Source organism: Leptinotarsa decemlineata, unplaced genomic scaffold (assembly GCF_025532065.1).
Source record: "Leptinotarsa decemlineata unplaced genomic scaffold, Ldec_3_MD MMD2_tig00078363_RagTag_RagTag, whole genome shotgun sequence".
Lineage (NCBI taxonomy): Eukaryota > Metazoa > Arthropoda > Insecta > Coleoptera > Chrysomelidae > Leptinotarsa > Leptinotarsa decemlineata.
In genome coordinates, this window is record NW_027412728.1 from 1,636,543 (window position 1) to 1,655,477 (window position 18,935).

Genomic DNA, 18,935 nt, shown 5'->3' on the forward strand with positions numbered 1-18,935 from the left:
TTCAGTAAAAAAGTCAACTTTATTCTTTTCTAGCTGGAAAGATCACAAATGTTATAAAATCAAATTCAAGTACGCCTAAATGCTATTATTCACAAATCTAAACAACAAATTATAATTATAAATAATTAAATAATATTTTTATACTGAAACATGAGATACCACCACAGGATAATGAAATTGTTAGAAAAATATAAGTCTAGCATCTGCCGGAGTCTGCTCCATGGGACAATACGGACATTTCATTCTGAAACAATAAATAGTGGAATTTAATTGTGAGGGATCATGTAATAAACCAACAATCAGACATATGATGAAAAATAATTAAAATACATACTTATTTCCACTACAAAGTTTATTGAGAGCATCTCTTGATATTACGTGCCCACACACCAGTCTCATAGGGGGGTTGAATTTTGTGGACTGCTGTCTCAGAATTGGGCAGGCAAATACTGAATGATATCTGGCTTCGCTTCCCAAATCAATTTCAATCTGAAAAGTTATATAATGTTAAATAAGAATTATATTTCAACATACTGAAAACCGAATTTTTAAACTTTATAGATAATGATAATTTTGCAGTAGATTTTTTAAACTTTTAGAGCTACAGTGTATTTTTATATTAAAACATCAGTTGAATTTGAAATGTTTAGTGACATTTGAATTTGAATATTATCGTTATCATTTAAAATAACGTCTTTTATTTTTTTCATATCAATTTCATTACATCTCACTTTTTCTTAACTTCCAGCAATTCTTGTATCGTGACACTTTTCTTTCGAAAGAGATATATTTTTAGATGTGCATTCTTTAGCATTATAAAGACGCGTCTTCAGTTTGGGGAAAGTTTTTAATTTTTACTAGTTGAAGTCTCATCAGTGGTGCTAGGCTTTATCACAAATGCGTTGCTGGAATCAACTGTCCTTAAAGGATAATCCTGAGTAGGAAGGGCTACTTCTCCCCTTACGAAGACGCCATCTATGGGATCGACGGAGAACTCAGCCCTCAAATATCAAAGATAAACGAGGCGCTCCAAGGCGATCAGTCGCAACGCATTTGTGATTCACTAGTACCACTGATAAGACCTATGGCGGATCGAAACAGCGCTGTCTGGTGTTTAATCATGAATGGGCTAATGGTTCCAACTGGTAAATTTGCGGTGAAAGCTGCAGTGAAAGAAAGAGGACGAATCTCGTTGGCGGCCGATGTCGAAGCTTGGCTTTGCAACTAACCACCTTGGAGAGCCTCTTTTATCGTTGATATCCAAGGATAAAGTTCTTTCTTGATCCCATAGATGGCGTCTTCGTATATTACAACAAAATGACGAAATGAATTTTTCCTACCTATTGAATTTCTATATTTTACAAACAATTTTCCAACAAATGATTTAAAAAAGTTGCAACCAAAGTTATTTACCGTCATTCCATAATAAGTAAAAAACTTAAAATTTACACATTTAAAAAAAGCTTTACCTTAATTTTTTTATGTGTATTCAATTTATCACTAAAAAAAATATAATAAACAAAATAAAAAAGTTTTATAAACTTTTGCTCCATGATCTTCGTGAGTATGCATATAAGAAAACATTAATTGAACTTTTATTCGACATTTATAAAAGCAAAAATCCAAGAACAATTTGTAAATTAAAAAAAGCATAACTTCATGAAAAATGAGGGTAATGTTTTTTCAACGGGATCTTATTTTTTGAAGTGTTTTAAATGAAGCATTTTTGTAAAACTTCTAAATGAACATTTAATGTTAATAACACACTGTTAACGAGTAATAGTGGTGCTGAGTATAATAAAGTCTAAGAAATCATTAGGTCAGTCAGAATTGATTCGAATACAAGTAAGGAGTAGTGGTTATGTCAACCACACGCTAAAATTTGGAATATCCTCAAATCTATAATCATTGCAAGTATTGAACATTTCAAACTGGGCGTCACAGATATATATTGCTATGTAGAGTGAATGGAATTATATTTCTCTTGTAATGAAATTTCCGAAAGAAAACAAATATAATTGTTTCTTACATTGATTAGCCTATGAAACATTGAAGATCTAGTGTCACCAGACGAACCGATTGATACGACGTATGATGAATCACATAAATGCAGTCAAGCTGCTGGAAAATAATCCCATGAAAATCAAAAGATAAATAGATAAGTACTATTCCCTCTCCCATAGATACCATTCCCACATTGATTTCAATGTAAGAGCCACCGTTAGACAGTTGTTTCTGCCTATTGGGCATCGTCAGTACCGGGCAGGCAGTCCTCGATTGAATACAAAATGTGAGCAATCAAAAAAAGCACTTGATAAAAATAACTGCGTAAAGGCAAGTGAGACATAAGTGGAACCACCTATTGGTGGGGCCACCCAAGTCAGCTTGCCAAGTTTTCATGTCATTGTTGGTGGTTTGACCAATCAACCGACAACTGCAGTAGCAGAAATTTGGGTAGGTTATTCTGGAATGCCATCGGAAAACGAATCCACATATTTTTAGAAGTGATATGAAATCGGGATGAAAATCAAAAGATAAATAGATAAGTACTATTCTGATCATTCCCATATTGATTTTAATCCAAGAGCTACTGGTAGAGAGCTGTTTCAGTCTATTGGGCATCGTAAGTACCGGGCAGGCAGTCCTCGATTTGAGATAAAATGTGACGTAATCCATCTTGATTTCCTGCAGGTTGAAGCCTGGCTCCCTTTCCCTTTCAACTGGTGTTTGTCAGAAAGACAAACGGGTTATGACTGGTGTTTATTGGTGGCATGAAAGTCCTGAGACATCCATACCGCCCTTCGCTGGGGTGAGATGGATGAAGATATTATTCATCCGTTAACTGAGGACATAGGGGCCTTATGCGACAGAGTGTCGGGGCCTTCTATATCGGGAGGGGTCGTCTACAGCGTAATCTATAGCTTCCCTGACTAAAGGATTTTCATGAGTTTCAGCATAATCTAAAACTCGCCGATTCCTCGACTGAATGGATTGCTGAATGGAAGGCAGCTTCAAATCTCTGCGGATGGCTTCATTCCGCACGAACCACGGAGCATTCACAATCATCCGTAGAATTTTGTTTTGTAGAGTCTCCAAGATGGAGATGTTAGTTGGAGCCGCTTGTCCCCAAACGCCTGAAGCATACATGATGACAGACTTGAACATCATGTTATAGATCGTAATTTTATTCTTTAGGCTTAACTTGGAATTTCTATTTATCAAAGGGTACAGGCTTGCCACCCGACCCTGGATTTTTGCCTTTACGCTTAACAGATGCGGGTTCCAGGTGAGCCTACGATCTATAAGAAGACCTAGGTACTTGACCCGCGCTTGTCAATCAATCTCCCTTCCAGAGATTCTCACTTTCATGGCCGGAGAAGCTATCGTTCTTCCCATGGTTATTGCCTGAGTTTTTTCCGGATTCACTCGGATCTTCCACTCGAGGTACCAGCGCTCGAGGTCGCCCAATGCACGTTGCATATAGACGATCCCGAGCTCCCGACCCATGGAAGATGAGAGGAGAGCCGTGTCATCGGCGTAGAGAGATACCTTCACATGCTCGGACCTCGGAAGGTCGCTGGTATAAAGAGAATAGAGCATGGGAGAGAGCACGGCCCCCTGTGACACTCCAGCGAGGATCTCTCTGTTGTCAGACAGAGAGCCCTCTACTCTAACCTGAAATGTTCTGTCTTTCAGGAAAGACCCAATCCACCGGATCAGGCCCCGAGGCAGGTCGAACGCTATTAATTTGTGAAGAAGGCCTTCATGCCAAACGCGGTCGAAGGCCTTCGAGATGTCTAGTAGGACTAGATGGACTTTTTTGTTTCTATTTAACTCCGCGATGGTGTTTTCGACCAGTCTCAGAGCCTGCAACTCAGTGGAATGCTCTCTCCTGAAGCCGAATTGCTCATCAGGCAGAACATTCCGGTCCTCAATCAAGAAAAGCACTTGATAAAAATAACTGCGCAATCGCAAGCGAGCCATAAGTGGAACCATCTATTGGTGTGACATCCAAGTCAACTTGTCAAGTTTTTATGTCAGTGTTGGTGGTTTGACCAATCAACCGACAACTGCAGTAGCAGAAATTTGGGTAGTTATTCTGGAATGCCATCGGAAAAAGAATCCACATGTTTCTAGAAATGATATGAAATCGGGAAAGGTTAATGCAGTCAAGCCGCTGGAAAATAATTCTATGAAAATCAAAAAATAAATAGATAAGTACTATTCTGATCATTCCGATATTGATTTTAATCTAAGAGCCACTGGTAGAGAGCTGTTTCAGTCTATTGGGCATCGTAAGTACCGGGCAGGCAGTCCTCGATTTGAGATAAAATGTGAACAATCAAGAAAAGCACTTGATAAAAATAACTGCGCAATCGCAAGCGAGACATAAGTGGAACCATCTATTGGTGTGACACCCAAGTCAACTTGTCAAGTTTTTATGTCAGTGTTGGTGGTGTGACCAATCAACCGACAACTGCAGTGGCAGTTTACCAGGTTACCTATGACTTTGTAGGGACGTGTGGCAGATACCCAACGAAAAAACAACAACTAACCCAGCTAATGCTGCGCAAAGAGTTGAAGTAAACATATTACACCAACATATTTTAGGGAATTTTGACCAATGAGAAGCCTGGAAAAGGACAGATGAATATTTTCCTTATTCCTTGTATCATGTGCATGTATTTGATCATTCTTCAGAAACGTATTTTATTTGTCCTTTATAAACAATATCAAGTTCAAGATGTAGAGACAAGGTAACGTTAGTATTTTAGAATTTCGGAATAGTGGCTTACAAGATTCTGAAGGGTGAGTTTTATTCATAGCTCTGATGATTTTTTTTTGGGAACGAAAAGCCGCTAGTATGTGAGTTAAGGATCCCCAAAATATTATTCCATATTGCATAGCTGACTGAGCCAGTCCGAAATAAAGAATTCTCAGTACATCAGCTGATACTGTATCCCTTAGATTCCTAATAATATATGTGATTGTGCTGAGTTTTGAACATAAAGTGATGATATGGTTTTCCCATGAAAGTTTCCTATCAAGCACAACACCTAAGAACTTCATCCTTTCTTTGCTTTCTATCGATTTTCCATTGACTGTTAAGTAGAGATCATTATCAGGATTTATACTTTTTGGTAAGAATCGAATATGATAGGTCTTAGCGGTGTTTAGTGCTAGTCCATTTTTACTACAATAGTCACTGATTTCCTTTGATGCCTTATTATAATTCTTTACTAGTTGTTCATTATTTGTTCTGGACATTAAAATATTCGTATCATCTGCATAGAGAATGATTTGATCTGCATCAACACAGGTGTTCTTTATGTCGCTTGTGAATATTATAAAGAAGAAGGTCCCAGAGTGGAGCCTTGAGGTACACCTTTATGATAACACTCTCTTGTCTTGGATTTTATGGAATCTAATACAACAGTTTGTTTTCGATTGTCCAAGTAAGAAGTAAGAACTAATGGTGGCTACCTCACATTCTGAAATATTATATACCATCAAGTTCTCAGCTCTTTTGCGACGTTCTTCTAGTTCGTAAATCATGTTTTCCATGGCAGTAACTGGATTTTGAAAGGTATTAGCTACATCAAGTCTTTCATGCTACCTATCCAGTTCCATATAAAATAAGACATGAGGTGGAAAAGGCGTTGAATAAATGAATAAAGGATGGAGTTTTTGTTAAAGGCCAACATGAAGGAATGTCTAGTCCAATTGAACCTGTCCCAAAAAAGACAAAGGGTGTAAGATAACGTGTCGATTTTGAAACTACTTTAAATCCCGCCTTTCGCACAGATTTCTTTCCATTGCAAAGTCTGGATGGAATCTTACACAAAATTATCGGTGGTAAAGTTTTCACAATCATAGATTTGTCAAATGCTCATCTTCAACTAGAAGTTGAGAAAGATAATCAAAAATTACCTACAATAAATACTCATTAAAATCTTATGAAGTATACTAGATTACTGTACGAAGTATAGTTTGCTGTTGCCATTTTTCAGTCTGATGAAAAGAGCTCTTAAAGGTCTAAAAGTAGGAATTTACTTGAATGATCTGTTGATCTCAGATAAATATTTTGAAGACTGCTTACAAGATATTGAATAGGTTATGAATAGATTGCAACAATATTGTATAAAAATTAATGAAACCGAATGGTTTTTGTTAAAGAATAGATTTTTTAGGGTATTCTATATTGGAAGATGGTATGAAACCTTTAAATGCCAACGTTGAAGCAATACGTAATTGCCCAGAACCTGAAAATGCCAATCAATTAAATTTTCATTTGGGAATGCCTAATTTCTATGCAAAATTTATTACTATGTTGTCGAGGGAATTAACACTTTAGTTTTGATTTTAGCTTGAACAGGATGCAAAAAGTTGGTTATATTATGAAAAATGAGTGTTGTTTTGAGAATCAAGACAGGAATAGTGCCACGCAAATTTATTGATATTCCTCTGAAAATCAACATTCCTAATGTTTTATCTGGGTCAGAGAAAAAGAAAAAGTTTGAAATAGTATGTTTCTTGCAGCCACTTTCAGAAACTTTCACAGACAATCCATATACCTCCTAATTCACTTTAGAGAACACAACTCAGAGAGTGGAAGAAAAAAGTGTGGTTATAAACTGGTGTCTTCTATCAGTCTGTGTACAAGAGCTGTTATTTTCAATCTCTACTTGATGCTGATTGATAGCATCCTAACACGTCATAAAATTTCGGCATTTTGAACAAACTTCGGGTAGATGATTTTTAAAAACTATTTTGTGTCTCTAATATTATTGAAAAAAAATTGAAAATTAGTTTTTGTTTATTTGAGACACGATCTTCACTATGAGGCAATACATTTTTTTTGTGAGAAACCCTAGAGACTTTCTTTTTTTATTTGTAGGGTGGATTTTACTATATAGATTTTTAGTACTGAAACTTACCGGTAATTCTTCTCTTCCATTCCATATTCCAGTGACCTGTCGTTGCATCATGACATGTTTGATATTGAGCAAGGCTGGTACGGCTGTGCACCCTGCATTTATGCAAGTGGTTAGAGGGCTATTCACACAAACACCTAATAACTGACATGCTTCTCTGATGAATAACTCATGAATTTCAATCCACATTTCAGAGTCAAGTAAACAACTATAAGGAGAAGAATTGATTCCGTTGGGTATGTACAACAGCATGCCCATCATGGTTTGAATATCTGAAAGAAGAAAACTTTTTGAATTTCTCAGTCAATTTTGATTTATGAATGCACCCTCACTCGAGGAAGTTATTCTTCAGTGAAAGACATCACGTTTTTTGTAAAACCTCTTATGAAAATCTTACAGTAAATATGACTTAGTGTCAATATGGATTTTCATCAAGTATCGGCCAGTTCTATATTATTGATGTAGTGTAGGAAAGTTTAGTTGAGAAATATATAGATATTTATGTTTAAAATGTGTTTTTCCGTTAACCAGCTGTCGAACCCTTATGAACGACAACCCTCAGAAGTCGAAACTTGTGAGAGCTAAGTACTAATGAGGTATCACCTTTTAACGTGTTATTCCTAATACGGAATAGATAGGTACATTTATTTCAACAGAGTAGATAGATAATTTTATTGATCTCCACAAATCATTTACATGACATGAGATAAGTCCAATGGTAGTCACAAAAATAAGATGAATATACCTAATAGTTTGAATAATCAGGTATTTACACATAAAACATTGAATAATTGATTTAGCATACACATACATATATAAGTCAAAACTTGGATGCCAACTATTTACAAAACTTGTTGAAAATATAAAATAAAATGTACATATAAAACAAATTAAAAGTGTGGAAAATTTGTCTATTGGTCATTGGATGTAGTTCTAATATTCAACTCAATGTATTCAGTTAGTGAATAAAAGGAGTGATGGAGCAAAAACTTCTTTAGGTCGGATTTGAAATTTTTTAAATTTTTTGCTAATTTTATGCATTCAGGAAGCAGGTTATAAAAGTAGCCTCCAGTATACAGGGGAGGGTTTGTGTATCATGTTTTGTTAAATTTATTTAGGTGTATGTTGTTTTTATATCTAGTATCGTAGTAGTATTTTATAATCATTCACAGGAGTGGCAAAAGGAAAGTTGTAAAAATATCAATATGTGTAGATATACATATAAATTTAAAAATGAAACATTCAAAATGAATAGCTTCAAGTTTCAAACACGATTGCAAATCATGCGTCATATTAATAATAATAATATTTATTTATCCTTTGAGACGTTAACAACGTATAGGACATGTCAGTACAACACGTTAAAATAGTATAAAGAAAATAAACATACATAAAGATAAAATATCTCAGTAGTTTTAAAGTATAAAAATGTATAAAATATAAAGAAAAAAAAAACAAGATTAGTCAAAATTGGATGTATAATAAAATAAGGATGAAAGTCTGGACCGCAATCAGCTAAAGTCGTCTAAAAGGAATTCACTGACACTGTAATAAGCCTTAGACGGGAGCAAATTTTTAACTTCTCTTTTAAATGACATCAAACTCATGGTTTTAAAGTGATCAGGTAGGTGATTGAATAATTTTATTCCCATATATTTGGGTGACTGTTCAAATTTAGAGGATCTGTGTCTAGGAATACTTAACAATTTTCCATTTCTGGTTGAGTAACTGTGGTAAGAAGAATTTGTGTTATATTTTGTTAAATTATCGTGGATGTATAGTAAGCATTTAAATATGTAAATACAAGGGAATGGCAGGTTTTGATATGATATGAAGTGCTGTTTGCACGATTCTCTCCATGGGATATCAAATAATTTTCTGATGTTTTTTTTTTGGGAAATAAAAACCCTATCTTTGTTGGTTGCATATCCCCAAAGAACCATATTGTAGCTTAAATGGCTGTAGACGTCCAGCAAGGCATGCAAGGGCATAAAATGTTTTATTCTGGAGAGAGCATAGTACGCTTGGTTAACTTTTTTACAACTGACTGTAATGTGTTCAGACCATCTTAAGCAATCATCCACATAGACTTCTAGAAATTTTGTAAAATTCGTTGATACCAATTCCACCCCTCTAATATCAAAGACAGTAGGCTGTTTATCAAGACAGATGGAAGAACTAAAATGGATACATTTTGTTTTATTCAAGTTAACAATCAGATTGTTTAACTTACACCAATCTAAGAAGTGTGTTATAAACCTTTCCGTTGATGACTTTAATTCCTCTAGGCTGTGTGCTGACACCGCTAACGAGGTATCGTCAGCAAAGAGAGTGAGACTATTGTTGTTGATGTTGAAGTATTTGGGTAGATCATTGACGAATAATAGAAAGATAAGCGGTCCCAGGACAGAGCCTTGAGGAACTCCTGAACTGATTGGTTGAGGATCAGATAGTGTATCTTTTATTTTTACCAACATATTGCGCATGATTATTGAAAGTAGAGATAATTTCTATAAATACATAGCGCGATTTTGAATAAAATTTGATTCATAAATTTCTACAGGCCAGAAAATATTCATCAGCATCGTAGAGCTCTAGATTACATAAGAATTCTCTTGTAGATTTCAGAAACCTGTTAGCAACGACAATATCTTTTATGTTTTTTGGAAGATTAGCACAAAATTTCATTCCAGTATACAGGGTGTTTATTAAACATGAAGCAAAAATATAAAGGACTATTCCAAGGATATTTTGTCTTTTGATGATTCATGATAGGGCGCTTTGTTGCGAAGATATGGAGCAAAAAAAATTTCAACAATAACAATTTATTACCAGAACTTACATGTAATGTTTCTTAATCTACAAGAACTGTCGAAAATGACCTCCCGCTCGGATGCAAGAATCCAATCTCCCTCCGCATCGAATCCCGAACTCTTTCAAAAACACCAGGATCACTTACGAGACATTCTATTCGAATTGAATGCCTGCAGCCGTTTACAGTAATCGGAATGTTGTTGATAGGTACTCACGGAATTGATAGATTTTTTTTACTTGGTAGGTCCAGTGTAGTACGCTATACTTTGTCGAAATTTTTTCTCGCCCCGTATCTTCAAAACAAAGCGCCCTATCAACAATTATCAATGGACAAAATAACCTAAGAATAGTCCAAGAAATAGTCCTATAATTTTTTGCCACGTTTAATAAATATCCTATACATTGTGCTACTTTCATACAGGGATTTTGCATGGATGGGATATACGAAGTGTTTTTTTCGGTTCGTCTCATAAATATGCGTTTTGCGATGTATGTCAAGCCATAGTATAAAAATAAAAAGATAGTAGAACAGCCTTACAAGGATATCATTTGACGAGGAGGACACCATCAATAGATGGCGCTCGGGAGTTTATGTCCTCGGTATGTCTATTCTTACTGTATGTTGTAGTTTGATTTCACGATTTGATTCAAACGACTCTTCCCAATGACAGATGGCGCCAAACTAATTCTATAAAGATGATATTGGATGTAGATGTTCCATCGTATGTCTACGTAGGCAGAGGTGTAGGTAGTTTTTAAATCTGAAGAAATACTTTTCTAATTGAGCTTTCGAATAAAAATGTGTATTGAAAGCAGCTATTATCGTACAAACAGCCGTTTTGATGAATTATGAGATATGTGCCCAATATGTCTCAGTCTTACAATTCAAATTTGATCCATACCACACACGAATTGTGTGGAAAGGTCTTTTGACAGTTTCTCAATAACTTGGCGAATTGAGATAAACGGTTTTTGATATTTCCAAATGATTTTATTGAAAACTGTTTCAAGGATTATGAATCTGATGTCAAAAACTTTGGTTTTGTGATTTAAATAAAATGGAAATGGATAGAGGAATGAGAAATATTTTTGGATTTTGAATAAATATTTGGATATAGGACTATCCATTAACTCAAGATGGCTGACGAATGCTTTGATTTGTGGTCTGATTCCATTCAAAATCTATAAAATTGATTGGGTTTTTGAGAGTAGATGAAGAAAGCGCCCCACAGATATTGTGTGCGTAAATGAAATGAATAAAAACACTTCTGTCTAAATACCACTGGTAGATTTTATTTATATGACCGGTTTCGGGTTTGACGCCATTATCAAGTATAAAACTGAAATCTGAAATTTTGAAATATCGGTTTTATTAGAAGTTTCAGGTATGCTGCAAGGGTAGGTATTTGTGAAACAGGTAGTTGGCGAATCAGGATGCCAACTTAAAATTTCACCCTGAAAATTCTCGGGGTTGTTAAACTCATAAATTCAAGAGAGGAGACCTACATCGAGTTGCTCGTTGCTCGTTTAGGGGTATATGTTTCTGGTTTTAATTGATTTGTTAATTTCCATGGCCTCCAACAAATTCATTTTTTCCCTTTATTACAAATGTGTAGGCTTTTGAGGTTATCTTCTTTCATCTTGTGGTTTGATTCTTGAAGATGTTCGTACATTGCAGATTTTTTGTCCAAACAGACGTGTTCACGCAGTCTTATGTCAAAATTTCTACTGGTTTGGCCCTGATTTTTTCATTCCATCCCGTTTAGTTTGAAGGTGGTTAACAATGTTTCGTGGTGTATTTCAGTTCGGACTTTCATTGTCTAATATAATATAAATTGATATCACCCGAAGACGATTGTGGATACTAACAATCGAAACGTCCTGACATAACTTGGTTTGAAATTTTGCAATTTTTATTAATAATACTTTTTAATTTTTATTTTTTAGCTTTTATTAATATTTCAATTTTTATTTGTTTGGTTGTTTACTTGCATATTATTTCTTTGTAATTTCAGTTTTTTGTTTAATAAAATTGTTATTTTTGGTTGATCTTACTAATTTTTTAATTTTTCAGGGTTTTAAAATCAATTTATATTATATTAGACAATGGAAGTCCGAACTGATGAAATACTATCCCGTTTAGGTTTTGCATTAAACAGAGTTCTACCTAAATTATTATTACTTGTGAAAGCTGGAAAGCTGTTGATATTTTGTATTTAGAGAAATAATTTTGAATATTTTCTGAAAGTTTACCCGAGTAATTGATGCTACTGTACTTGACTATATTGTGTTATTATCTTTTCTATTAGGGAAATTGGAACCTGATTGTTCACTGCAATTTGCTTAATTATTTTTATTTCATCTTGGAAATTCTTTTCCACTAAAAGGGATTGTGAAAGCTCTGTGTATCATTGACCTAAACGCGGATAACTTATGTAAGAGCGGACTGAAAGAGTCAACGGGAATTGGATGTCGTTACGTTATCGTCATCCAAGATACAACCAAAAATTCAAGAACTATGATTAGGAAGAAATTAAAGGAATTTATAAAGCGCGAGACAACTTTAAACTTAACCAAAAATTAGTCCAAGACGAGTTAAGACATATACTCCATAACGTGGAATTTGACTGCCTGGAGGATAAGATTAAACAAGAAACTAGTAAAGTATCGAAAGAGAAATATGATAAGCTTAAAAATAAGATATCAGTGCTCCTCAATAAACAAAAGCCAACGACGAAGGAACAAAATATTCAATATTCGGATTAGACATTCTACCCAAGATTCGTCAACCCAACTAATACCGATTTCAATAATGAAGAAAGGAAATTGCTAGAAAAAGGACCAAAATTCGCCCTCCCCCCAGAAATTTGGAACATGAAAGACATCATAGGAGTACAAGCTGAACTAGCTATCTCAAACAACGTCAACAAACTGGAAGGAGTAGGTTTCCTTCACAAACACAAAGTAACAGAAATCATTAAGAATACTCAATCACCCAGCTATCCCAGGAATATCAAAGGCACTCTAAAAGACTTAACGAAACGACTTAACGACAAACTCATTTTCACCAAAGCAGACAAAGGAAACAGCATAGTCTGTCTAGTCTAGAAGAAAAAGAGTACTTTTTGAAAATGCAAGAAGTGGTGGATACATTACATTTCACCATTTTAAGAAATGATCCTACCAAAATGTATTCCCAGCAAGCTAAGAAGGCCATCGAGGAATCAACAATGCTGTTTCCCACACCATGCGATATAAAAAAGATAATATGCATCGACCCCCAGCCTCCAGAATTGTATTGATTGATCAAATTCCACAAAGAGGGACATCCAGCCAGACCCGTGGTATCATATATAGATGTCCCAACCAGTAAGTTGTCTAAATTTTCAAATTCAAGATTCAGAGACCTCACAAAATGAAGTCCTTTAAACAAAGTTCTAAATTTAGTAGACCCAGCTGACAAACTATCTGTTTCTGTTCAAAAATCTAAATATAAAAACTAATATCAAACTAGTATCGTTAGACGTAAAAAACATGTTTCCCAACATCTCAACAGACGAATGCTTTCCCTAGTGAAATACATATTCGAATTTCGCAATCTCCTTGATAATAATAATCTTTATTTCGAAGAGTGTTTTACACAAATCAGTGAAAAACAAAAAAATTAAACAGTGTCAATTTTCATAATTCTTAAATCTAATATCTAATAAAAATAATTTAGAAAGTCTTCTACATTATATGGACCTACTTTAATGAGGAAGGATTTAACATTTGTTTTAAATTTGTTGATGTTGTTCAAGGTTTTAATGTTCTCTGGTAGTCTATTAAAAAGTCGTATAGAGGCATAAGAGGGTTGTTTTTCAGTTGCTACTAATCTATGTATTGGGTAAGATATGTTACTACAATTACGTGTTTGATAATTTTGAAGGTCCACACACTTTGTAAAATTATTTTTATGTTTATACAGATATAGTACACATTCATATATATAAATTGCATACACAGTAAGTATGTGATTTTTTTTGAAAATTCCTCTACGGGTTTCTTGATATTTCATTTTAAATAAACATCTTATTGTTCTTTCCTGAATGGTAAATAAATGAATCATGTGATTCAACATAATCCCAAATCTTAGTGATGCTTCAAAATTTGCAATATAAATAATTTTTAATGAGTAATCATTCAGATATTTACTTACTACTCTTAAACTGTAAGATAAGTTATTTAATTTTTTTGCTAAGTTTTCTATATGGATATTCCACTGCAAATGCTCATCTAAAAATACTCCTAAAAATTTTGAATTCTTTTCTAATTTCATTTCGCTACCAGACAATTTTACACTACTTGGTGTATCTATTTTTTGTTGTTGAGTTCGAAACAAAATAATGTTAGTTTTCTGGACATTCAATATAAGTTTATTTTTTGCGAACCAATTACTTACTTCACTTAAGAAATAATTTGCCTGTTGAGTTAAATCAAATGAGTTAGAACTAGTAACTAATAAGTTTGTGTCAACCGCATATTTAGTAATGCTGTTATACTGCCTTGAGGAACCCCAGTGTTATTTGTTTTTATGTTAGATTTAACTATCTTTCCATCAATGGATATTTTTACTATTTGTTGCCTATTTGTTAGGTATGATGTGAACCAATCTGATGCAGTTCCACGAATTCCATACCTTTCGAGTTTTTCAAGTAGATATTTATGATTGAGACAATCATAGGCTTTAGATAAATCCAAGAAAATGCCTAACAATAAATGGTTATTTTCAAATGACTGAAACAAAATTTCTTGAAATATAATAATAATTTTTACTTGCAAAACTCAGGTCTCCCTATGGGCTCCCCATTCTAGTGTGTCCATTTTCATGGACACACTAGAAAACACCCGCATTCTTAATAACCCCCTTTCACAGAAACATATTGTGTTTTGATTCAGATATGTTGATGACGTACTGGTTAGTTTTGATGGTTCAAACAGACAAATTATTCAATTTTTGAACTTTCTCAATAGTCTGCATAACAAAATTAAGTTCACAGTAGTAATCAAACAAAACATGGAGCTTAACTTGATAGATTTGAATATTTCAAGAGTTAATAATGGTTTTGAATTCATTATCTACCAGAAAAACACGTTCACAGACTGTACAATTTCCTTTGACTCTTTCAGTCCGCTCTCACATAAGTTATCCGCGTTTAAGCCAATGATACACAGAGCTTTCGCAATCCCTTTACTGGAAAAGAATTTCCAAGATGAAATAAAAATAATTAGGCAAATGGTAGTAAACAATCAGGTACCAATTTCCCTAATAGAAAAGATAATATCAGGTAAAACTCACAAAACACTTATGAGTAAATTATACCCAAACTGCCGAGAACACAATATAGTCAAGTACAGTAGCATCAATTACTCAGGTAAACTTTCAGAAAATATTCAAAATTATTTTTCTATATACAAAATATCAACAGCTTTCACAAATAATAATAATTTACGTAGAACCCTGTTTAATGCAAAACCCAAACGAAATAGAATGAAAAAATGATGTATATATAGAATAGAGTATGGCAAATGATCTGCAGTATATACAGGCCAAAACGGTAGAAATTTTGACATAAGACTGTGTGAACACGTCTGGTTGGACAAAAAATCTGCAACCGACCAAATCCGGTCGTATAAATAAAATCTACCATTTCATTTAAGTGATAATGAATTACCATAAAGTAAACAAGTCATCAATCACACATATTGGAAATTATACAAAAAACATGGCGACTGCTTAAAAAAAAACGGCGACTGCTTTTCAAATAAAACATGGCGGTTGCTCGTCAAATTTAGTATACCAGGTGTACCAACATATCATTTAAGAGAAAAGAGGCAGAGAAAAACGCATCATTGGGAATATGGGGATTCAAAATAGATCATTAAAGCAAAAATATCAACTGAATCAACTGCAGAAAGAGTTCATGACAGCTGGAATTATATTTGTTTGGTTGTGATACTCAGATGGTTCACACCGTTCTGAAGAGACCATGCTCGGTACTGATGATGGGGCAAGTATCCCGAAACCAGTCTATCAATTGGTTGTATCAACCAAAGAAATAAGTTTTTGTTTTTTATAGTGGGAAATAACTTGTAACAAATCTTTCAAATCGAAGACGTTGCACAGGTGCCTGATGGTTTTACTTCAACTCTCTATGTGGCATTACGGGTTAGTAGTTATTTTTCCGTTGGGCATATGCCACACGTACCTTCAAAGTCGTAGGTCTACATGAGAGGCAAGGAGTACTGGAAAAAGATATGGATTGTTTAGAAGAAGCCAAATTAAAATACAATAAGGTATTTTCCTGTTCTCACATTGTACATTCTACCATCAGAATCTTTATCAGATATAAAAAGGTTCTCAAAGTGCTTTGATTCATGAAAATTAAAACACTTACAATTCAACAGACCTGAGGTTATGGAAAAACTAAATGAATTATTTGTTCATTAATAAAGATCTACAAATACCAATACCACAAATACCAAGACAATAAACGGATGAAATAAATTTGTGAATCTGAATCCCGATTTGATACATGGATTCATACTAGAATAGACAGTCCAAGTTCATGATAATGCCTCTAGATATAAGTGGAGACTCTAAAATGGATTCTATTTATCAATTTCCTGCCACAAAAATTTGCTGATCAGAATTTCATTGAAAGAATTCACCAGAGGGCAGAATCTTAGAGATATGTAATTAGAAAATATACTGTTATCATTATGTTATGTCCTGTCAGGCATGTAACATAGCAGATTCAATCCACATCAGCTATTAAAAAAAAGATCTAGTCAAAGCAGTTTCAAACTTACAATCTCCTAGTAGAGAGCAAGCTGCACAACTTCGCCCATTCATCGTTAAACCCCATTTGTAGTCAAAACTACACTTTCAACAGTCAAGAAATATACCTTGAAATTTCAAATTACTAACCTTTTTCGTGTCTGTGTACAAACTTCCTGAAATGTGTTCTAGCATATGATATAGCATCTGTTTGATGAGAAACTCCTTTACGGAGTAGCTCAATGAACTTCAAGCGATGTAACATGAATTCCAGAGGAGAGTTTTGTGCTTCTAAATTATCTCGATGTACAACAGCCCACGCAAGAGCTGGCTCCAAATCTTTAACTTTCAATCGTTCCAGTATGTGGTTTACTTCATTCAAAGGTTCTTTTTCATGTGCTTCAGGCATCACTTCACATTCTTTAGCTAATTCATCAGCAACATCCTGCATTCCTTGACGGTACAAATGTTGGCATATGATTTTGTTGATCAATTGTAATTTTTCAGGGCTGGTGAGACTGTCCTCGCGAGTTGTAGCAGCAAAATCAGACACGAAGTTGCGATCTATAGCTTTTCCAACTTTTGAGACTGTGCTATGTAAATCTCTATGATCAGTTGCTATCTTTGACACTGTATCTTTGATTTTACCCATACTTTGTTTCAATATGTCACGCTGTACACTGCTCAAGACATAGTCACCATCAGCTAAGAGAAATCAACAAATATTATTCGAAAACAGAACATGGGGACTTTTCTTTGTTCAAAACAACAATGAAAATACTACTTACTGTTATCATATTCTTCTTTTAGATTTTGTATTTGATTCACTAAATCCGATAAAACTCTTTTCGCATGCTCATTTATTCCTCCAAATTTTGAAAGGACTTTATCTATTTCTTTCTCTACTGCTAAACAAGCTTCCATTTTTAACTTTTATGTTATATCTCATGACACGAACTATTTTGTTGATGTGTTGATGTATTTGTAGCAGTGTTGCCGCACTGAGAAAATTTTTAGTACACAAATATCCTGCATTATTTGCAACGTCACATCTATGAATCGTTAAGGTAGGTCAAGGCCAAAGAGTAGAGTTACAATAAAGCTCCATGAAATGAAAATTTAATTAGACTCAATTTCATGATGTACCTCAAATAATACATCAGCGTATTAGGAAGAATCATACCACATTTCATGTAATGAGTACCATACCTTCTGGTGAATGGTTATGGAGTTTCACAAAACTCTTATTCTTGCTTGTTTCTTAAATCTCACAAATAAATGATATGGACTTCACAAGCCTCAAACAATGAAAGAAATTTCACTAGTTTTTTTATCAATAACAACAAAATCAATTCCTAGAAAGCACAAAAAATAATGCAATTTTGATATCCAAGAAGCATCCCCGTGGAAAATTGTAACTAAGGAAAGGTCCGAAAATTAGAAATTTCCACTGTCGTATTATGAAAAAAACAAAGTTTGATTCATGATTCCAAGCAATCTCAACATCTTTTCTTATCCCTCAACCACTGAGCATCTGAGGACGAACGTATTCACTGAACCAGGGTCAAAATGACCCTGTTATTTGGATCATTTATTATATAAACATGTATTATCGTTATTCAGCAATATAAACTAGTTCATAATGCTAAGTAGTATATTTGCCTATGTTACGAAACGCTACTTTGTTCAAAATAAAATGTATAATATTTTTCAAAAAAATGATAGAAATAAGCGTATCGTTTCTGCAGAGCATGATTAAAAAATCCATAATTACAGTAAAACATTTTAATAACCATTGTTTTGATAATATGAGGGAAGTAATCATATTTATAAGGTATATGAAAAATGGTGAAAAAAGTTAAACTTATCCACTGAAAAAAAAACCTGAAACGGCTGTGCTGACTTCAAAAAATTCAAATCATTACTGACAGTCTCTACAAATAGGTATGTTTGTTGCAGTCACTGCAAACGGGTTTTTGCAATTTATGTACCTATATATATATGACATTTTCCTTTCTCTTCCATATGGACATATAGAGCACATCTTACTCTTTCAGTAAGCTTATTTGTGTCAATATTCGGTGGTGCTTCTACTACTGCAATCTCAGTAACACGAACCATAGTTTTCTTCAATTGCCGTTGTATGCTTGGATTATTATATTGCTTAATTATTTGTGGTAGAACCAATGATTTTGCAAACATTTTTATGAATGCAAATCTGATAATTTTGGAAGTATTGACGTAAGATGTGAAAACTATACAAGAATGAGCCTTTTTCCTGAGAATAGTACAGCGAACGTGTCACGAGAGGCAGCACTAGTAGTAGGGACAAACATAAACTATTCACATGTAAAACAGTGTTATTT

General features: G+C 34.1%; 1 protein-coding gene across 1 annotated transcript; it reads right to left on the reverse strand.

The window, feature by feature from the left end:
- On the reverse strand, nucleotides 1-17,564 carry Sou (required for meiotic nuclear division 5 protein souji). Its single transcript, XM_023168827.2, has 5 exons — nucleotides 17,358-17,564; nucleotides 16,720-17,274; nucleotides 6,939-7,207; nucleotides 335-489; nucleotides 1-244 (listed from the first exon to the last, which is right to left on the reverse strand). The coding sequence occupies exons 1-5, from the start codon at nucleotides 17,491-17,493 to the stop codon at nucleotides 181-183; spliced, it is 1,179 nt and encodes a 392-aa protein (XP_023024595.1). The 5' UTR covers nucleotides 17,494-17,564; the 3' UTR covers nucleotides 1-180.
- Nucleotides 17,565-18,935: the final 1,371 nt, after the last annotated feature.